The following is a 23,678-nucleotide window of genomic DNA, read 5'->3' on the forward strand; positions in this document are numbered from 1 at the left end:
ATCCACCCAGTATACAATGCTTGTGTTCCTCCATGGTCTGGTAGCTGCAGGGCTCCAGCATCTTCTTCTCCTTGGATGTCTGCGATCTGAGCAAGGCCTTAAAGGTAAGTCCTGACTTCTGCACGTCATGCTTGTCCAGACATGCTCTGGGCCAGTGTGTTTTCCCGCCAGCATGATGGTAAATTGGGTGTGGTGGCACGATTCCGGTCAGGCCTTACTTTGCATGCCGTTAGTGGGATACAAATCGGGTTCAGCCGGCCCCCAGCAGTATTCACAATCACCCTGGCGAACACCATCGGATGATACTGCTGTGATTTCACGCCCGCGTGAAACCAATTTTTTTGCCCCTACTATTTAATTCTCCCTCCCATTCCCCTTGATGTTCGCCACCAATGGGAGCGGACGATTCCAGCCAATAAGTTGAGCAGATAAGTGAAGAGGAAAATGAGACTGGCAAAGAGAGAATATAAGAATAGAATGGCAGTTAACATAAAAGAGAACCTAAAAATCATCGATCAGCATGTCTAGAAAGTGGGTAAGGGCTGGAATGGGTCCGATTAGGCTCAAAGAAGGTGGTATGCTTAGAGGTACAGAGTAAGATTAGAATACCTAATGAGTACTTTGTATCGATGTTTTCTAATGAAAAGGGTAATGACAAAATGTCAGTAGTAGCAGAGACAGTGGAGATAATGGGTGGGGTAAAAATTGATAGGCAGGATGTACTGGAAAGGCTGACTATGCTTAGTGTGGATAACTTGCCTGGTCCAGATGATTGCTAAAGGATATGGGGATGGAAATAGCGGAAGGTCTTGAGATAGTTTTCCAATCTTCTCTAGATACATGGGAGATGTCAAAAGATTGGAGAGTGGAAAATATAGCCCTTATTCAAGAAAGGGTATAAGGACATTCCTTAGCCTGGTCAGTTTAACATTACTAGTGGGCAAGGTGTTAGAAACAACAATCAGAGAAAAAAAATCAACAGGCCCTTGAAGAGATTTGATTTCAGTAAGGAGAGCAAGCATAGATTCATAAATGGCAGTTCATGCTTGACTAATTTAATTGAAATTTTTGATGAACAGAGGACATTGATGAAGAGAATGTAGTGGATGTTGTCTAAATTGATTTAAGAAAGCAATGACAAAATACCATATAAAGGGCTGGTTAACAGAATTGAGGTTCATGGAATAGAAGGACCAATCTCAGCTTGGATAAAAATTGGCTTAAGGACAGAAAACAGCAAGTCTTGTTAAATGGCTGTTTTTCAGCCTTTAGGAATGTGGATAGTAGTGTTCCCAATGATCAGTGTGAGGACTACTACTGCTTTTGACATATATAAATTATTTGAGTGACGATATCTAGTTCATGTTAACATTTTAAAAGTTATGTTTAGTACTGGGAAAATTGTTCTTGTGAAGATGAAGTAATTAAAATGCTGAGCTTTAGTGATTGCCAGAACACCCAAAAGAAAATGGCAGTTCAGAAGGTTACCCATGTTTGTTTAGTAGAGATGGAGCCATAAAACAGCAGGTGGGCTTACTTAGCTGCAGAACTGAAATCAAGATGTCTGCACTGCTTGCAAAGAAGTGCAGCCCAGAGAGGTGTTTTGTTTTGAGAGTTAGAGGTAAATTAGTTTAAAAGCATTCAGTAGGCCCTGAAAGGCTATATTACCATGGAGATAGGTGGAGCTTAAGGAGGTTCTTTGGTTTCAATTAATCTGTGTGTTTGCTAGGAGAGGTTGTTGGTTGCAGTTTGGACCTTTTCCCAGAGAAGCCTGGTATCTACTCATGGGTTCCAGGCAGTTAGGGTTCAGCGAAGTCCTCAGGAGCTGAGAAGTTGATGGAAGATCACTAGTTCCATGCTGGAGAATGTTAGGGAGCCATTTACAGCTTGATGCAGCTGAGACATTGGAGTTTGGAGAAACCCAGGGGCAGTGCCATCTCAGTGAAGCTAGCACTTTGCAAAGGAGTTGGAATTATGCTAGTAATTAGAGGCGGGAGTGCAGCTTTGTGAATCCTATGGAACACAGTCTCAGGAGAAGAGATTGAACCATCAGCAGGTAAGCAGTCATTGAGGCAGCTTGAGTCAGCATGGCCTTTGAGGGAAATCAGAGTCTAGATCTTTGAAAGTGAAAATTTGAAATCTGATGTGAGTGGGACAGAGTTTTAACAGGAATTTGTGATTCACAGCTGTCACTGATGTCTAGGTAGGTTGATGAGAAATCCATGCGATCTGTGTTGGTCACATCTGCTATTTCATGTGCAATGTAATGTGTTCGACCACAGTTTGCCTATCAATTCATATTTGCCTCATGTTAATTCTGAAGGTTAGAGTATAAGATGTTAAATATTGTAAAACATTTTACTTTTCTAACTTTGTATAGTAAAGTTTATTTTGTTTGTTTAAAACCATGGAACCATGGCTTTATTCTCCCATTGTGCAACTGGGATTCCAAACTTTGTCCACTTTAAACAAAATGTTACGGGTTCCTAATCAGATCATAACACTTGTATGTTGGAATACAGAGTAAATATCAACATTTGCTGATGATACCAAACTCAAAGGTGTAACAAATAGTAAAAATGGTAGAAAACAAATGGAGGATAGAATTTAACACAGAGAAGTGTAAGGTGATGTGTTTTGACAGAAGGAATAAGGAGGCAAAAACACTTAATGGCACAGTTCTAAAGCATGTGCAGGGGCATGGCAGCCTTGGGATTCATGGGCATAGATCTTTGATGGTGGCAGGATATGTTGAAAAAATAATTAGTAAAAAAATGGGATCTTGGGCTTCATAAATAGAGGTATTGAGTACAAAAGCAGCAAAGTTACGTTGAACTTCTTTAAAGCCCTGGTTAGGCCATGACTAGAGCATTGCATCAAGTTCTGGTTACAACACTTTAGGAAGAATGTGAACTTCTTGAGAGAGTGCAGAGGAGATTCACTAGAATGGTTTCAGGAATGCGGTATTGTCACTATGAGGTCAGGTTGGAGAAGCAGGGCTTGTTTTCCCTTGAGCAAAGGATATTGAAGGAGGTTTGATAGAGGTCTACAAGGATATGATACCCTTAGATGAAGTAGACAATGAAAAGCAGTTCTCATTAGTTGATGGTACAATGACGAGGGAATACTGGTTTAATGTTTTGGCCAAGGGATGCAGGGGGATGTGAAGAATAGCTTTTTAACTCAGCTAGTGGTACTGACCTGGAACTCTGCCTACAAGGTATGCAAGTGGAGTTGATCAGTGATTTCAAAGAAAATTGGGTGGACAATTAAGGTAAATAAACTTGCAGGTCTACAGGGATAGAGCAGGTGAATGGGACTGACTGGATTGCTCTAAGAGAGCCAGCATGGACTGGGTGAGCTGAAAGGGCTCCTTTTGTGCCATAAAAGTTCTATGAAAATCAATGTCCAGCCACTCGAAGTTTCCTGAAAGATGCTCTGTTTTGTTAGGAAGGGCCTTTAACAAAAAGAGAACCAAAATGCACAATAATTTAAATTTTTGAAGTGGACTTTTCTGAAGGACATATTGTAAATAGATGATCAGTTGCTAGATCACCGCCAGATGCTGCAGCTGCGTTCTGGTGAAGCCCTCTAATCTGCACAATATTTGGGGCCTTAATGAGTTCCTGCACAGGCTCCTAATCCTCACAGCACTGCCTGTCTGCGCGATCCTATGCTCAATGTATTGAGCGAAGAGTAAACCTCAGGCCTCTAATTCCAATAATAAAGGGATCTGACATCATAAGTACTACAGTGCTTGGGAACCACAAACCACAATTATTGTACTGTTTACTGCATTGGTCCCACCGCAGTTGATTTTATAAATGTATGCACGTTTTCTTAAACAAACATTGCAGCTTTTTAAAGGTTTCTAGTTAGAAAGATTCAAAATGTATAAGTATGAGCACATACGAAGTACATATTCTAGTCACTGAGCTCAAAGTTTTCCAAAGTTTTACGTGGCTGATCTCAGACATTTGACTTAATTAAAATGTCTCTACTGGTCAGAGATCTCCATCGGTGAGTCCTAGGCTGGAATTTTCTATCCCCGTTGACAGCGGATGTCATGGCGGGTGGGAGGGAGGATGTGGCATAATATGGCAGGAATACCAAAAATTGGTTTCATGCTATCGTGAAACTAGTTTTGGATCGTTCGCTCTGCCCGTCAATGGCGGGTCGCCTTTCCTGCCATCCAAAGTCAGGAAACTAATTTCAATGCATTTTCATCTCATCATCGTGACTGCTCGCTGGAATCATGCCCCCACACCAAGTTACCTCTCACATTGGCGTAATTTCAGAACGACATGATTCACAACAATGAGCTGAACTTTGAGGGGAACTTAGACGTGAGTGCACACTAACATTATGCAAAGCTCATGAGGGTCGCCCGTTCAACTTTGAGGAAGAAGCGCTGCACATTAAGATGAGGGCACAGGAAAGTTGCTTTTTCCTGGCTGGCCTACAGTGTGGTACAAGGGCTGCACTGCAGTTGGGACGAGGTGTGGAGGGCAAGGCAGCATGGCCTGATGATAGTGCGCAAGCACATGCGCAGGAGGTGTGGGAAGGAAGTGGCCATGCGATAGGGAAACCTTGTATAAAGTGAGCATTCTTCCACAACTGAGATAGTTCAGGTGCAGCTACATTGACATGCTTGGAGTCAGGCCTCTAGCTTATCTGCCCACTCAAGCAATGCAGAGGCATGAAAGTGCCAACAAATGCTCCTGAACTTTGCACCCCTAAGCCACAGACTGCAAATTAATGAGCATTTTAGGGGGCTGCTGAACAATTGGATGACAATGCAAGTTGTACAATCTTCTTGCAAAAGTTGGCCATGGAGCAGTCACTGGTGGAGGCACTCACAGCCCCTTGCAATATCTTCATTAAGTTCTGGAACAGTCTACCCCATGGTTCAAGCTAACAGTCTAGCTTTGCAGTGAGGGTTAGGAGAATCCTTGCACCTGAGCTGAGAGCACAGCATGCAGTCCAGTGGGCAAAGCTGCCGCCAATGAATCAGGTGGAGTGGGCCGGAGGTGGATGGGGTTTCGGGCAGGCCTGCAGTGCACTTAACTCTGGCTATCCAAGTGGCGGACAGCACTCCCTGGCATGCGTTAAGGGGGATTGAGACGGAGCCGGAGCCGCACATGTAACCATGAAAGGTCCCTCGGAGATCAATGCTAACCCAAGTGTCTCTCTATTTCATCCTGCAGGAGGATGGAGCCTGGTGATCTAGCTGTATGCCTCGTGGCTTACAGGGAGCAGAGACAAATGAGAAGAGAGCAACGGAGGCACCTGGCTGGACAGAGGAAGGGGCAGGACTCTCAAGAAGAAGGGGCTCCTCCACATGCCACTGCAGTCCCACAGCGAGCTGTTGTGGGTTGGCACCTGGCTAGACTCAGGGTATAATAGACAGCGCTTGTCATTCATGCAGATGATCGAGAACCAGTGCTCCTGAAGACTGAGCATGCCCAGGGAACTGATAGGTCACAAATGTTACCTGCTACAGCATTTGGCGCCATGGGGACATGGAGGGCATCCACTGCCAGTATCCGTGAAAGTGACTGCAGCACAAAATGTTTACACCAGTGGCTCCTTCCAGGGCTCCACAGGACACCTCTGTGGAATCTCGCAAGCCTCCACACACGTGTGCATCCAGAAGGTCACAGGTGCCATACTTGCGAAGGCACACAACGCAACACAGTACAGTATTCCACCCAGGATCAGGAAAGCCAGGTAGCAAGAGCAATGGGATTTGCCCAGGTCTCAGGTTTCCCACAGGTGCAGGGTGCCATCAACCGCACTTGCACGGAGCTTAGATCTCTGTGGCAACAGGCAGTCAAATATGTCAACCGCAAAGGCTTCCACTTGCTGAATGTTCAGCTGCTCTGCAACCACACAAGCAAATCCTGCAGGTATGCACACAATTATAAGGGAATGTCCATGACACATTGTCAGTAGGCTCAGATCCCTGATGTCTTCCAGGGTCCACAGTAGCTGCAGTGTTAGCTCCTTAGGGACAAGGGCTACCCGCAGAGGACGTGGCTGAGGCAGAGGCCCCGTACAGTGGCTTCAGAGTCCATCAGAGAGAAGGTACAATGAGGCTCATGCTGCAACTGCATTTTGGTGGACCAAACCATTGGGATGTTGAAAATGAAGTTCTGGTGTCTGGACCAGTCTGGTGAAGCCTTACAATTCATTCCACAGAGGGTGTCCTTCCTAGCAGATGGCAATGCACATATCCTCTCCAATAAGGCTCCTGTCATGGGGACGCAGCTGATGCCCTTAGTCCCTACATTCCAGGAAGATGATGACAACATGCAATGGGGACACTCCATAGATCCTTACATAGCTTACGTGAATATCTGACTCCTGTCTGGCTGATGGCAGATTGCTTGCGCTCAGTGAACAGGGTCATATCATGGAGATGCAGCGGGGTAACTTTAAGTTCTCCTGATCCTATGGCATCCTTCGTGAGCTGAACCCTTCAGGACCACCCTGTCACCGGACATAGATGCTAATGAGATGGGGGTCACAGCCGTACCTCAAAGGTACTGAGAGCATACAGAGAGAATGAGGGAACTCTGTGCCACCGGCTGAGGACATTTTGGCAGCAATGATAAGCCCCATCGAGGTGCAGGCATGACTGATGTGTCCACTGACTGTGAAGATACGCCATCAGTGTGCTGGGTAGGTTGCACGAAGCACAGGGGAGAGGCCCCAGACTGAGACATCTGCCTTTATCTTGTGCAAGAACCAAGCTTTCACTTCAGACTGACAAAAACACTATTGATCATAACAAGGAGCCATAGACAGGGTGATATTGTTGGGAGTTTTTACAATAGTCAAAATTACGTGCAGATTAATGCCCATGATCACGCAGTGAAACTACATTTTCTTAACATTCCCAACCCTGCTGCTATGTCTAGGTGCTCCCTGGACATCCACAGCAGAGGTGGAGGCAGCCTGCTGACTGCTACAGCCTGTTTGTGATGACCTTGATGGGTGTCCTCTGGAGGGCTGAGGCTTGGAGGGCCCTGGCCTGCTTTCGAAGTCCTGCCGTATGACAGGTGCACCCTCCTCAGCCTGTGGCACTGGAGCTGCTGGTATCACAGAAGCAGGGCATTCGGATTGGCTTGACATACCTGGAGTCACCTGGGTGCATGATCTCGAGGTGTGCACCTGCTGATCCTCCGCCCTATGGGTACCCGAAGGCCCCTGGCTGACTCCTTGAGGAGAAGGGATGAGGACACAATCCGCAGGGCAGATGAAGATGTGTGTGAGAGAGTGAATGGTGATGTCCCTTGAACTGGCAGTGAATGAGATCCCTGTGGATGTGTGATGGGTTTGTGAGTGTGTGAGTTGAGAGTGATGAGAAGAGTGACTTACCCTGGTGGAACAGAGGAGGTCATTCATCCTCTTGTGGCACTGGGTGGCTGTTATCTTTTTCAGGTTGTTTGAGCTGACCACCGCTGCCACTGCCTTCCATGCTGGATCTTTCACCTTACTTGCTGGTCTTCACCGAGACCGGGGGTAGAGGACTTAGCAGCAGTCCTCCACAGAGTCCAGTAGGTGCTTGAGGGAGGTATTGCTAAATTTGGGGACAGCATGTTGCCTCCCTTTGGCAGCCATGAGTTTCCAGAAGCTTCTATTTCCTTACAGTGAGCTAGATCTGTGCAGGGGTATCCTTTAAATATGGCGCTCGGTTTACTGAACACCTGAGGTGATGGCGTGGCAGGTGAATCAGAGGCCGTCCCACCAGCGACCCGACAGTGACATGTTTTTTGGGAATGCATTATTAATGAGGCGGGGCATGCCAGGAATGGGATGATACCATACGAAAAGCCGCCATTGCAGCCAGCAGGTAAAACACCCTTTTTCCTGCCAGCTACCGCGTTTGGTGCAAATCTGGGATGATTCTGCCACTAGGAAATGTTATAGCTCTTATTTGAAGAGGCTGTGCATCTTGTTAGCCAGTGAGGAAACTGTCAGCTGAAAAATTGGAGAAATATCGATGAATATCTTTTTCTGTTACAGTGTTGGAAGTGCATTTTCAGAAGATTTGGAAAGGAGAAGGGAGCAGATGCAAAAAAAGTTTAATAGCCTGAGCCAGTTTCTCTTTTTTCTAATTGAATGAGTAAATCATGTATGCTATAAAAAGCCACGTCTGGGTTGTCATAGCATGGCTAACTTTGTCAAAATTTATAGCCCCAATTTTGACAGAGCAGCGCTTTTCCCAGGATGAACTGGGTCATGAAATCTGACACACAGGCTAGCATGTCCAATTCACTGAACAAACTTCAATAAACATTCATAAAATATATAAATTAATCCCATGTCAGATTCTCTGGCTTTCTCACAGACTGTGCTGTGCATCCAATTTGAAACTGATGCAGCAGCATGCAGATGGTCTGACCTGTAAAAAGGTTTCACTTGCTTATTGGCAGCTGCAAAGTTAATTTTTGCTCTTTGTTAAAATGCTTTATCTGCAGTAATTTTCATTACTGTTCAAAGCTTAATTTTTGTTTGATGGTTTTTATTTCCAGTTCTGTTTCTTGCAGCTATCTTGCTTCCAGCTGCTTTTTATTTGTAACGACCAAAGTGGCCAGGATAGAAATACTGAATCACAGAATTTTAACAGCACAGAAGGAGGCCAGTCGGTCCATCATGTCTGCATCAGCTCTCCAAATGAGCACTATGACCTAGTGCCATTGCCCTGCCTTTTCTCTGTATCCCTGCACATTGTTTCTATTCAAATAATCATCTAATGTCCTCTTGAATGCCTCTATTGAATCTGTCTCCACCACACTTCCAGGCAGTGCATTCCAGACCCGAACCACTGATTGTATGAAAAAGCTTTTTCTCACCTTGATCCATTCCAAACAGAAATAGATGTTCTTGGTCAATGACACTGCCTATTAACATTATGGTATTGACATAATAATCCAGTCCGTTTCTAGTGCATGTTGATTTCCCTGGAATGCTTTCTTTTATCTTGTGCAACTTTACCCATGAAATGCACCCTGCTGAGAATTTCCTGAGGATCTCCTTATTGACCATAAATCTCCTCATTGCATGGAGCAGGAGTAGCCCTTCAGTTGCTCAAACTTATTACGCCATTCATTGAGATCATGGCTGATCTGTATCCTAACTCCATTTCTCTGCCTTGGCTCCATATCCCTAAATACTGTTAGCTAGCAAAAATCTATCGATTTTAGATTTAAATTTATTAATTGAGCTGGCAGCTGCTGCTCTTTGTGAGAGGTAGTTCCACATTTTCATTACCCTTCATGTGAAGAAGTTTTTCCCATCTTCTTTCCTGAATAACATGGCTCTGATTTTAATGTTATGTCTCCTTGTCCTAGACTTCCTCACCAGCAGCAAATATTTCTCTGTATCTACCCTATCAATTCTTTTAAAAATCCTAAACGTCTCAATCAAATCATCCCCTAATCTATTGTATTCCAGGGAATACCAAGCAGTTTGGGGAATTTAACCCTTAGAGCCCTGAAGCCAGCAACTGAAATGGGAACCTACCTTGACTGTTTTTGTTTACCCTGCCTGGCTTTTGTGACTCTGCGCAGAATTGTCCCAGATTTGAACTAAGTGTGGTAGCGGGCCGGAAAAAAAGTTATTTTACCCGCCAGTCGCAATGGTGGGTTTTCACGCCATATCATCCCTTTCCAACCTCCTTAATTATGCAGCCACAGGAAACACGTCGTCTCGCTGGTGGGCGGCTTTCAATTTGCCCGGCACGCCATTATCTCGCCATTTCCTCACACAGTGCGCCATATTTAAACTGCAACCGCCCTCACACTTTCACTTTGCTCAGGACTTCAAGGTTTGTTCGCCCACCTTGCTTCGGGCAGCACTCACAGTCATCAGCGCCAGGCTTTGCTGGCAGCACCACATCACTCTTAGGGGGTCTCATGGGTAGGTCTCTACCTACCAGACCAGCCATAAGTCGGGCGCGGCTTTTCATCGGCTGCAGGGCTGGAACTTGCTTTGCAAGTGGCATAAAGTTGTTGAGGACTGAGGAGGCAGTCTCCAGAGGAGCTGAGGTCAGATGGAGATGTGAGGGTATGTGTGTGAGAGATTGAACGGTGATGTTCCTTGAGCTGGCAGTGAGTGAGATGTCATTGAACATGTGATGAGCTTGAGCGTTTTTTAGTTAAGATGATGAGATGGTTGACTTAACCAGGTGGCACAGATGGCCGAACTCTTGTGTGCAGTGATGACACTGACCGCCTCTGCCGCCACCACCTAAGCAGAGTGATGAGACTGATGGGCCTCCTGTGGCCAGAGCAGGGGTAGAGGACATCGCGGCGGGTCTCCACAACATCCAAAAGACATTCCAGGAATGCATGGCTGAATCGGGGACTGCACTCTTCCTGGCTTTTGGGGCCATGTAGCTACTGGAGCAGTCCTGGACTCCAAGCATGGAGAATTGTGTCCCCGGCTGCAGATTAAATATGGTGTCTGGCATGAGGAAACGCTGAGGTAATGACATGGTGGGCAAATCGGAGACCACCTGTGAGCGAGATGGAGAGTTTCCTGTGGCTATATAATTAATGAGGCAGGAAGGGGACGATAGAGTGTGAAAACCCACCATTGTGACTAGCGGGTAAAATGTCTTTGTTTACACCCGCTACCACACTTAGTGCAAATCTGGGATGATCTTGCCCTATGATTCTATGATTCAATGAAGAATTGAATCCACTGCCTAGAATCAAACATAGCACAAATGAAGCTGGTTCTGGTTATTGGAGGTCAATTATCTCAGTTCCAGACATCACTACAGGAGTTCTCAGGGTAGTGTCCTAGGCCCAACCATCTTCAGCTGCTTTATCAATGACCTTCTTCCCATCATAAGGTCAGGCGTGAGGATGTTCGCAGATGATCGCACAATGGTCAGCACCATTTGCAACTTCTCAGATACTGAAGCAGTCCTTATCCATTTGCAGAAAGACAAGGGGAAGAATTATTCCTTTATTGGGTGGGCGCATGCGCAATAATGTTGGGCGAGCATCCCGACGTTATCTTGCACTCGTGCGATATTTCGGTTGGCAGGTGCACGCAAGAGGCGGCAGTGCACCTGCCAACAATTAAGAGGCCTATTAAGGCTCTTAATCAATAAATTGAATTGAATTTTTTCACTGTGCATCCAACCTTATGGCTGGCGGGTGGGCGCATAGGCCAAGCGGCCTTTGCATTTTTTGCGAAACCTCACCCACAGGCGGAATGATTGAAAAAAAAATTAAACTAATTGTTAACATGCCCCTGCTCATGTGACAGAGTCATGAGGAGACATGTTTTCTTGACTTTTCCAATCTTTATTTTTCATGTCAAAAACCCTCAGCTCTGTGATGCAACTTCGTGCCTCCAGGGAGCTTTCACTGAGTGCACCTGTGCACATGCACTGACTTCCGCACTTGCCCCCCACCACGGCCCCCTCCCCCCACCCCCAACCCAGGCAGCACTGAGCATTTCCACACATGATTCACACTGGCTGGCCGTTAATTGGTCAGCCAACATGAAATCGCGGTCCTGGCCCAATCTTGGGTGGCGGTCAGATTTGCGGCCTCTCCAGGTCCCACCCGCTGCCGAGGCAAAAGTCCTGCCCATGGACAATATTCAGGCTTGGTATTGATAATGGCAAGTAACATTCATGCCACATAAGCAGCAGGCAATGACCATCTCCAATAAGAGAGAACCTGTCCACCTTCCCTTGACATTCAATGGCATTACCATCACTGAATCTCCTACTATCAACATGTTGACATGGCGCCACTGACTAGAAACTAAATGGATACTTAATAGCTATATAAATACTATGGCTACAAGAACAGATCAGAGGCTGGGAATTCTGTAGCGAGTAACTCACCACCTGACGCACAAAGCCTGTCCACCATCTCTATGGTGTAAGTCAGAAGTATGATGGAATACTCTCCACTTATCTGGATAAGTGCAGCTCCAACAACACTGAAAAAGGTGCATACCATTCAGGACAAAAGACCCCACTTAATCTGCATGCCATTCACCAACTTAAGCATTCACTCCCTCCACCACCAAGACACAGTGGTCACAGTGTGTACCATTTCCAAGCACTTCAGCAACTTGCCAATGCTCCTTTCACAGCGCCTTCCGAACTTGTGATCTCTACCACATAGAAGGGCAAGGGCAGCAGATGCAAGGGAACCCGCAGCCTGCAAGTTCCCCTCCAAGACTCTGTTATGATCTAGTTGGAGACCAGTAACTTTTAAAAAGAAAATCAAACTCCCACTTATTAACAGAAAGAATTAACCACAAGGTTTCACGTTTTAAATAAAAACTTTTACTATACAAGAGTACAAAGCAAGTACTACTGAGTTACCACTATATATTTCATAAACATTTATTTTTTAAGCCTGAAAATCTAAACAGGACACTCCCTGTTCTACTTTTATTCCCACCCTAGATTTCCCTATGCTTTACAGGATCTTGAAAGCTACTTCACTTCTCCTAGAACCAAACAAAGATGTGTCACAGCTCTTAGGAATTCACTTTGATTCTCCTCAGTGGTTCTGTTATTCTCCAAGGTATGAGATATCTTGATGTCCTTCCACTGGTGTTCGGCTAGATAGCTGTCCAACTCTCCTGAAGCACCTCACTTTTGTGGATACCTCAGCTCAAGCATGGACCTCAGTGATACCTCGCTCAGTGACTCCAAAATCAAACAACAGCCTTGGTTTTTGATAGCCCTTTGCTTCTGGTTTACAGCTCCTGGCAGATTTATCTCTCTGTTTACCTTAAAACTACTTTCAGGCTCCAACTGACTGCCTGTTTTTATAAGAAAAAACACAGAGAAAACCAAAACCATCTCCCTGCAATCTATCACCAAGGCAATATGGCACACCTAAGATGTCCTAGATAGACACCTAAACTAAATAACTTTACCTTCAAAACTTCCCTTTGATTCTTGGACACACATGAATAATTTACATCTCTAATGGGGACAATTGCAATCTTACTGACTCCCTTTCAAAACTAAGAGAGGACCACCTATTGTTTTGTGTTTTCCCACTTCCAATTCTGTCTTTATTAAATAAACACAAGCCAAACTTTGAATTGCTATTATGTTAGATTTGGTTACCAGCCTCCTAAACAGGTGCTTCCATTATTTTACATTTAAAAAATTTCAATCCCCAAACCAGAAGTAATACTTCTAAAACAAATTAATCACAAAATTAGACATTTTCGTAATGTTTCCCCTCCAATCACCCCCCTCAGGGAAAAGCAAAAACCCATCACTCTCATGATGTATTTTTATTCCTACCATCTAAAATATAACAACTTACAACATGCTACACATTTGACAATGTTATCACATGCAATGTACATAACAGTCCCCACACTCGACTGATACCTAGGATGGGGAGGTTATCTTATGAGGAAAGGTTGGACAGACGGGGCCTGTATCTTTTGGAGTTTAGAAGTTTGAGAGGTGATCTTATTAAAACATATAAGATCCTGATGGGACTTGACAGGGTGGATGCTGAAAGGATGTTTCCACTTGTGGGAGAGACTAGAACTAGAGGACACAGTTTAAAAATAAGGGGACTTCCATTTAAAATGGGGATGGGTTGTGAATCTTTGGAACTCTCTCCCCAAAAAAGAGCCGTGGAGGCAGGGTCAATAAGGCACAGGTAGATAGATTCATGACTAACAAGGGAGTCAAAGGCTATTGGGAGTAGGTGGAATGTGGAGTTGGGGCCATGATCAGATCAGCCATGATCTTATTGTTTGATGGAGCAGTCTTAAGAGACCAAATAGCCTACCCCTGCTCTTAATTTGTATGTTCATATGTTTGTATGTTATTATGTCCACAAGTCAGTCCATCTTGACATTGCATTTTTACACCCCATAGTCAGGAACCATTATCTAATTAAAATTTACAATTTTTCTTCTTACAATGTCTTATTTTGTTCCTCTTATGCATGCAAAAATCTGTTCTGCTGCTAGTATGAGGAGATTCATTATTGTTATCCAATGCCTGATGTTCTTGCCAGTTTTTGGGTGATGCAATATTTGCCCAGAAGCTGTTAGGTTGGCAGTTAGGTAACCATATGACTGCCATCAATTTCCTCTGCTGCTCCTCCTGACAGTACAGAAATTATTTTTCCTATCTTTGAAGGCCCTTGCTTCTTGGCTGACAGATTCTACTGATTGGAGTGTCCAGAATGGTACTTCATCTAGTAGGCAGTAAAAAAATGGCTTTGGTGACCTAGCTATGTAATAGGACCTTGATTTGAATGTATTCATGAAGCTGGTGCCTGAGTTAGGTGGGCAACACAAGTTCCTATTGAACCAGCAGCAGGAGTTTGGCTGCAGGGCACAAATGAGTGCAAGTCTACTACGTTGATTATAATTCCCGTACCACCTGTTTTCCGCTAAGTGGATAAAGTTAAAACCACACTTTGAAAGGCCATTTTAAACTCGCGTGGTAATACCAGCTGGCAATGTTTAATGATGTATCCAAAAGCCCCTGTGGTAAACATCTCATGAGCTGGCATCCTATAATTAGTTGCCAATTTTGGAATAAGTTCAAAAACTGATTGTGCATGTAACTGTCTGCCAAGCCTCTGTTGTATGGTGCAGTGCAACTGAAGGAGTAGCTGGTTTTTGATCTGAACCCAATGGAATGGAAAACAGATGTAAATTGAATATAAATACTATATGCTGACATGTAGTACTGAAAATGAGTAAAGAAATATCAGAAAGTATCTTGAGGTAAAAGAGTTTTCAGCAAGAGAAGAAATCAAAGGAAAAGCAGTCACATCCAACAAATGGTGGCAAGCAGAGTCATTTATGGTTTACTTTCCCAACATTATACTTAGAAACTATCTTTCATCATGATAGTGTATATTCTGTTACAGAACAGACTTAAGAAAAAATAACCATATAATAATAAAATTTAGAGCACCAAGTAGAGATACTTTTATGCTAATATTTGATAGTTTTAAAAAGAGGTTTCTGGAGCTACACTTTAACTAAAATACAAATGCTATCAATTCATTGTGAGTTTTTAGATGTAAGATTCCCACACCCTGTGAATCAGAACAGTGCATTATGGCATTCATTCCCATGTGATTTCATGCCACTTCCTCCCATTCTTTGAAAGGAAACACCAGAAATAATCAGTGCAGACCCATGCATTTATATACCTTTTCCATTTCCAAACCAAACCAAGGTCGGGACAATACATTTCAGTCAAGCTTTCTGCATAAAGGCAACAGAAAAATGGCAGCTTTAAAAGTCACTGTCTTCCTGTTTTTCATCTTGTTTCACATTCTAAAAGGTAGGAGTGTTTTATTCTTGGCTTCTTTTGGTCTTGTTGTTGGTAAAATTAATTTCTAAATGTGTTGTAAATTAGTTCATTGACAACCTATTTTGATTAGCTACAATACTGTTTTTGTGCCTATCCACATACTTCAAAAGGTCCACAGACTACAGTTCAGTAATGTACTGATAAGAAACAAAAGGAAATGTACAGCCATCCCCACCTATATCTTTTCAACAAACAAACCCATGTTTATAACATTTTTTATGTTTCTTACCTCTCAAAAGTTACACTGAGAAAGGAAAACTATTAGTTTTAAGTTTGTCCTGTCAAAAATATTCATTAACAACTAAGACTTTTCTTAAGTTCCCCTCAGATATTTGTGATTTTCTGGGGTTTTTTTTGCAATTTTATTCAGGTACTTAAAAATAATGTTTTCCGTCACTGATTAGAACTGTAACAGTATGCTATTGTTTCTGTATCTTGGTGTTCTGGACATTACAGTTTCCTATTTTGTTACAAATCGGTGAATAATGTTATTATGAGTAGTGAATATTTTCCTGTGTTTGTGCTTGAGCAGGCAAATTTTACAAAGCTCTTTTCTCTTTCAAATTAATTTTCATTTTTTTTGTTTGTGAATTTGTGACTATTGAGGTGTGGGGTGAATAAGCTAGGATTTTACTCTTGTTAGTTGCTCAACCATGAATCAACACCGTGTTGTAGGAACTGTAAGGAAAGGAGACAAAAAGCAAGTGATCTTTAAAGAAAAAGGAAAGAAGTATCATCTATTATACCTTATTGTATCCTTAGGGCATCCTAAAGTGCTTTACACACAATTAGTTACTTTTTGAAGGACAGTCACTTGTTGTAGCAGCCAATTTGTATACAGGAAGTTCCATAAATAGCAAATGAGATGAATAACCAGTTGCTACATTTTTATGGTCTTGGATGAGAAACGGATGATGACCAGACCATAGGGAAAAACACTCTGCCTTTCTTCAAATACCAAAAAGATCGTTTATACTCACGAGATCAAAAAGATGGAGCTTTGGCTAAGAGATCATCTGAATGATTTTGGCCTAGGCTTTCTGGCTTCATTTCCCTGATCTCTCAGCCAATTTAGAGCAGGCTGACTGAAAATGTGCTAAGCACTATTCCCAATCCTCATGTCTCATGGAGGGAAATTCCTGCAGCTTTACATGTGTTTGCCCATATGTAGTCAAATGCCTTATTCCCTGCCATTTGCACAGTAAAGTGCTGGTGTCCCGTGCTCACATGTGGTTGGAGGGAGCATCAGCCTAAAGGAATGAAGGGGGCCTGTGCAAGTGTTTTCAAAGCATTGCTATGCATAGGTTACATTAACAAACGTTGAGATTTAAAGATCTTGAAAGCCATTTTTATATAGGCCATCTCTTTCTCTTGACTGCCGGAGACCCTAGGGACTTGTCACTGCATGTTTCTCTTCCCAGACTGGCATGATTGCCTGGCAGAGGCCTGTAAAGTCCATCTCCCTTTTCATATTTGTTCTTGAGCTATGGTCAACACTGACAAGACAGTATGTATTTCCCACCCCAGTTGCCCTTGCACCAAGTTCCATTCACCTATCACCACTGTGCTTGCTGAACCATATTCGCTACTGATCAAACAAAATTTTGACTTTGAAATTCAAAGTCACTCCATGGCCTCATCTGTCCCCATCTCTGTGATTTTCTCCAGCAGCACAATCCTCTGAGATATTTGCTCTCATCTATTTCTGGCCTCCTGATCAGCCCTGATTTTAGTAATTTCACCATTGGTAATCATGTCTTCACTTCCCTCCGTACATCTCTCTATTACTCTATATCACTTTCCTCCTTTAAGATACCCCTTAAAACATAGAAACATAGAAAATAGGAGCAGGAGTAGGCCATCTGGCCCTTCAAGCCAGCTCTGCCATTCATCATGATCATCCAGCTCAATAGCCTGCTTCCTCTTTCTCCCCATATCCTTTGATCCCAAGAGCTATATCTAACTCCTTCTTGAAAGCATATAACGTTTTGGCCTCAACTACTTTCTGTGGTACCAAATTCCCCAGGCTCACCACACTCTGGGTGAAAAGATTTCTCCTCATCTCAGTCCTAAATGGTCTAGCCCATATCCTCAGACTGTGACCCTGGTTCTGGACTCCCCTACCATCGGGAACATCCTTCTTGCATCTACCCTGTCTATTCCTGTTAGAATTTTATAGCTTTCTATGAGATCCCCCCTCATTCTTCTGAACTCCAGCGAATATAATCCTAACCAACTCAAGCCCTCCTCATATATCAATCCCGCCATCCCAGGAATCGGTCTGGTAAACCTTCGCTGCACTCCCTCTATAGCAAGAAAATCCTTCCTCAGTTAAGGAGACCAAAACTGCACACAATATTCCAGCTGTGGTCTCACCAAGGCCCTGTATAATTGCAGCAAGATATCCCTGCTCCTGTGCGCGAATCCTCTCGCTATGAAGGCCAACATACAATTTGCCTTCTTTACTGCCTGCTGCACCTGCATGCTTACCTTCAGCGACTGGTGTACGAGGACACCCAGGTCTCGTTGCACATTCCCCTCTCTCAATTCATAGCCATTCAGATAATGATCTGCCTTCCTGTTTTTGCTACCAAAGTGGATATCCTCACATTTATCCACATTATACTGCATCAGCCATGCATTTGCCCACTCACTCAGCTTGTCCAAATCACACTGAAGCATCTCTGCATCCTCCTCACAGCTCACCCTCCCACCCAGCTTTGTGTCATCTGCAAATTTGAAGATATTACATTTAGTTCCCTCACATAAATCATTGATATATATTGTGAACTGCTGGGGTCCCAGCGCCGATCCCTGCAGTACCCCTCTAATCACTGCCTGCCATTCGGAAAAAGACCCGTTTATTCCTACTCTTTGTTTCCTGTCTGCCAACCAGTTTTCTATCCATCTCAATACACTACCCCCAATCTCATGCACTTTAATTTTACATGCTTATCTCTTTTGTGGGACTTTGTCGAAAGCCTTCTGAGAGTCCAGATAAACCACATCCACTGGCTCCCACTCATCAACTCTACTAGTCACATTCTCAAAAAATTGTAGTAGATTTGTCAAGCATGATTTCCCTTTCGTAAATCCATGCTGACTCCGTCCAATTCTGCCACCGTTTTCCAAGTGCTCAGCTATTAAATCTTTTATAATGGACTCTAGAATTTTCCCCACTACCAACATCTGGCTGAGTGGTCTATAATTCCCTACTTTCTCTCTACCTCCCTTTTTAAAAAGCAGGGTTACATTAGCTACCCTCCAATCTATAGGGACTGTTCCAGAGTCTATAGAATCTCGGAAGATGACCACCAATGCATGCACTTTTTCTAGGGCCACTTCCTTAAGTACTCTGGGATGTAGATTATCAGGCCCTGGGGATTTATCGGTCTTCAATCCCATCAATTTCCCCAACACCATTTCTCTACTAATACTGATTTCTTTCAGTTCCTCCCTCTCACTAAACCCTGTGTTCTCCAACATTTCTGGTAAGTTATTTGTGTCCTCCTTTGTAAAGACAGAACCAAAGTATGTATTTAGTTGCTCAGCCATTTCTTTGTTCCCCTGTTTCTGACTGTAAGGGACCTACATTTATCGTCACCAATCGTTTTCACTTCACGTACCTATAGAAACTTTTACAGTCAGTTTTTATGTTCCCTGCAAGCTTATTCTCGTACTCTATTTTCCCCTTCTTAATCAATCCCTTGGTCTTCCTTTACTGAATTCTGGGCAGAATCTTGCCCTTGGATGGCGTGCCTTCCCCACCGGCTTGGCAGCGGGCAGCCAGCCAACCCCTGCCACTGAAACGGGGCCCGCTGCCATTTTAAGTGAGCAGGTCAATTAAGGCCCACCCAGCGGCATCCCCGATAGGAAGCGCTATGCACTTCCTGTTCCGTGGTGGGGGAGGGAATCCCCAGCTGTCAAAGAGCGCACTTCTCCCTGAAGCAAAGTCCTGTCTCAGGGAGAATACTGACAGTGGAAAAAACTTTAAAAATAGAAACATTAAAAAATTATTAACATGTCTCCCTCATGTGACAATGTCATACAAGATGGGATATGTTAATAAAGAACACATAAACTTTATTAATTTTTTACAAAACGGAGATGAAATTTCATCCCGCTAGTGAATGAAGTTTCATGAATAATCTGGAGCCTGCTGGGGCTCCTGGCCTGCCCGCCAACTTTAAAGTTGACTGGGCAGGTCTTTAATTACTTTAAATAGCCCGTCAATGGCCTCAATTGCCCACTGACAGGTCGGCGGTTGGCAGCTAATTTCGCTGTCCGCCCGCCTTCCTAAAAGTTTAAAGGGACCGGGATGTCGTCAGGGGTTCGATGTCATCCCGCGTAATTTTCCCCTCAGTGAGCCGGCCCCACCCCCAAATCGCCAAGGGAAAAATCCTGGCCTCTAAAGTGCTCCCAATCGTCAGGTCTGTTGTTTTTTTCTGGCCAATTTGTATGCCTCTTCCTTGGATCTAATATTACCTCTAATTTCCCTTGTAAGCTAAGGTTCGGCCACCTTTCCTGTTTTACTTATGCGCCAGACAGGAATAAACAATTGTTGCAGTTCACCCATGCGCTTTTTGAATGTTTACCATTGTCTATCCACCGTCATCCCTTTAAGTAACATTTCCCAATCCATCATAGCCAACTTGCGCCTCATTCCATCGTAGTTTCCTTTATTAAGATTCAGGACCCTAGTCTCAGAATCAACTACGTCACTCTCCATCTTGATGAAGAATTCTATCATTTTATGGTCGCTCATTCTCAAGGGGCCTCGCACAACTAGATTGCCAATTACTCCTTTCTCATTGTACAATAACCAGTCTAGGATGGCCTGTTCTCTGGATGGTTCCTCAACGTATTGGTCCAGAAAACCATCGCGTATACAGTCCAGGAATTCCTCCTCTATGGTATTGTTACTAACTTGATTTACCCAATCTATATGCAGATTAAAGGCACCCATAATTACAGATGTTCCTTTATGGCATGCATGTCTAATTTCCTGTTTAATGCCATTCCCAATATCACCACTACAGTTTGGGGGTCTATATACAACCCTCATTAACATTTTTTGCCCCTTAGTGTTTCTCAGCTCTACACATACAGATTCCACATCATCTGAGCTAATATCTTTTCTCACTATTGCGTTAATTTCCTCTTTAACCAGCAATGTAACTACACCACCTTTTCCTTTTGTCTGTTCTTCCTAAATACTGAATACCCCTGGATGTTCAGTTCCCATCCCTGGTCACCCTGCAGCCATGTCTCCGTAGGCCCGACTATATCTTACCTGTTTACATCTATTTGCATGGTTAATTCATCCACTTTATTGCGAATACTCCTCGCGTTAAGACATAAAGCCTTAAGGCTTGTCTTTTTAACATTACTTGTCCCGTTCCCACTACTTTTCACTGAGGCCCTGTTTGATTCTCTGCCTATCACTTTTCTTATTCCCCTTTCTGTCTTTTGTTCTTGTCTTTGATTCCCCCTCCTCTGACTCCTTGCATAGATTCCCATCCCCCTGCCATTTTAGTTTAAACCCTCCCCAACCACTCTAGCAAATATTCCCCCTAGGACATCAGTTCTCGTCCTGCCCAGGTGTAACCCGTCCAGCTTGTACTGGTTCCACCTCCCCCAGAACCGATCCCAATGTCCCTGGAATCTGAAACCCTCCCCCTCACACCATCTCTTCAGAAACTTATTCATCCAATATATCCTGCTATTTCTACTCTGACTAGCACGTGGCACTGGTAGTAATCCTGAGATCACTACCTTTGAGGTCCTACTTTTCAACTTATTTCCTAACTCCCTATGTTCTGCTTTTAGGACCTCATTCCTTTTTTCACCTATGCCGTTTGTACCAATATTTACCACGACCACTGGCTGTTCACCCTCCCCCTTCAGAATGTCCTGTAGCTGCTCTGAGACATCCTTGACCCTAGCATCAGGGAGGCAACATACCATCCTGGAATCTTGTTTGCCTACCAAAACTATCTCTTTGACCTTAAGCTTTTTGTCATCTGACCTAATATCTCCAAATGTGACTTGGTATCATGTTTCATTTTATAATGCTACAGTGAAGCACCTTTTGTTGTTTAATCATGTTTAAAGTGCAATGTGAACATAGGACTGAATTTCACACTCCCCCACCATCGGATTTTTAGGCGGGGAAGGAGCGGGAAATTGAAGGGACAGGATTCCCTTTGGGTTCCCACCTGCCCCGGACTTGCAGCGATTTTACACTGGGGCGGGCAAGGCCTCGGACGGGATGCCCTCCCTTGCCCCAATTGAGGCCCTTGAGTGGGTGGGAAATAGCCCCTAATTATTGGCCACTTAAGGTCCATTTCGCACCCAGTCTCATTTACCCGGTGTGGAGGAAGCCCAAAAATGAAAGGGCTTAGGTATCGGTTGTGGGCAGGGTGCACCCCCATCATAAGCACCTTTCTGAATGCAGGCATCCTCCCCGACCACTTAAGGTCCAATGGGATCTGGAACTCTATCCCTTCTGGCTCTCCCCCGACACCCTGATTGCCCCCTTTTTGCTCCCCCACCTAGGCCTTCCCTATCTTCCCTGCCCTGGGACTCCGTAAACTTACTTTGCCCGCCGGTCCTGGGACTTAGGCTCAGGCATCTTCCTGAAGTTTGTCTTCAGTCCACTGCTGCTCTTGTCACTGCAGGGACTGGAGACCTGCCAGCCAATCAGATTGGCTGGGAGCTTTTTAAGGTGGGACTTCCTCCTGAGTGAGGGGCAGAAGTCCTGCCTGCAGCCAACTGATGCTCATTCAAGTGTGAAATGGCTGCGGGGCACTCGAGATCGGAGTGTGTTCCCCATCGACTCTTTGGATGGCGTGAAGGGTGAACCCGCACCCAGAATATTCAGGCCACGAGTTTGCTGCCTATGAGAAATCTTCAATTTACATATTTAGCCTGCTGGTAATATTACTATAGCTAGAAACAGGAGAGCCCTTATAGCTGCTGCCAGAGTAAAATTAGCACCAGGGGAAAGGTGAAATCCACACCACAGAGCTTGCTAGGTATTTGTGGGTATCTTTCTTCAAGGTCAGTGGCATGTGCCATTCCCTTGTTGCTAATCACAAAATCTGGACCATAGTGACAGAATGTATTGCCCTTTCACAATCAGTGGAAGAAAAATTCAACTTATGACAGCCCATCTTTCTAGCATAAACATAATTGAACTCTGAATTTTGTTCCATAAAATCAGAATACTACAGCACAAAGAGAGGCCATTTGAATGATCAAGTCTGTGTCAGAGTGATTTGCCATGCCCAAGGCATTAGATTTGTGAGGCTTTGGCAATGATTATGAGGTGATCATTGAACACTGGAAATATATATGTAGAATGAAAACAGGCCAATATGGTGACCAATTTCAGAAAATGTCAACCATGCAGCTGCAGGTAAGTATGGGCCCATTAGACTTACTTTAGCGTGCATGAATGGAATTGATTAACTAACTTGAAGATTATCTGCATAATAGTAACCTAGTAAATATCAGTCAACATGGATTCAGAATGGGAACACCATGGACTGTGGGGTTCCTATGATATGGTGTACCCAGACTCGCCAAAATCTTTTGACACAGTTATGCTCTACACGCTACTGGTTAAGCTCAGAGTTGTTGTGATGCAGACTAAGGGCGGGATTTTCTGGCCCCACCTGCCACTGGGAACGTCCAGTCCTGCCGAAAGTCAATGGACTTTTGGCTGGCCTGCCGCACACTCCGTGTTGTGTTACACCGTGGGGCTGGAAAATCCTGGCCTAAGTGTTAGGAATATAAAAGAGATTGGTTGATGGTTAGAAAACAGCAAATATTTTTTTAGCTGGTCATTTTAAACTTGCTGTGATAGAATTTCCAATGTGGGCATAGTCAGAAAATATTTGCCAAGTGCACCTGAAATTGCACTGGGCAGGTCACAGTTTAAATTTACACCAAATACATTTGGATGATCACAAATGTAAAATCTTTCACGAACCAGTTCAATCAAACAGCCTAATAAAGCATAATGGCTTATTTTACTTTTCCATTAAAAATATTCATTGTTGTATTTCAGAATAGTAACCTGTACCGCTTTATTAAAACAGCTAAAAATGGGTTTATCACAAAAAATAAGCAATTTTAATGAAATTGTCCAACCTGATTAGTAACTTCATTTTAAATAATTAAAAATAAACTATCCTGAACTGTTTACTACTTTCATCGTTGTACACCAGTTAGTTTCTTAGTAAATTTAATAGTTTTTGATATGTAAAACCTTTTAAATCTATCAGTGCCTGTGAGCCTAAGAAAATTGGTG

The 23,678-nt window shown here is 43.8% G+C and overlaps 1 protein-coding gene across 3 annotated transcripts in view; it reads left to right on the plus strand.

The window, feature by feature from the left end:
- The first annotated feature begins 15,199 nt into the window (after positions 1-15,199).
- The window catches only part of ecscr (endothelial cell surface expressed chemotaxis and apoptosis regulator), a 59,045-nt gene continuing 50,566 nt past the window's right edge, over positions 15,200-23,678 (plus strand). For 2 of the 3 annotated variants that reach the window (XM_041193513.1, XM_041193516.1), the window contains exon 1: positions 15,201-15,331. In XM_041193513.1, the coding sequence (XP_041049447.1) occupies positions 15,274-15,331 (58 nt within the window). In that variant the 5' untranslated portion in view covers positions 15,201-15,273. Of the gene's footprint in view, positions 15,332-23,678 lie in introns of all 3 variants that reach the window. The other variant, XM_041193514.1, reaches the window with a different exon arrangement.

The sequence above is a fragment of the Carcharodon carcharias genome, chromosome 8, assembly GCF_017639515.1.
Source record: "Carcharodon carcharias isolate sCarCar2 chromosome 8, sCarCar2.pri, whole genome shotgun sequence".
NCBI lineage: Eukaryota > Metazoa > Chordata > Chondrichthyes > Lamniformes > Lamnidae > Carcharodon > Carcharodon carcharias.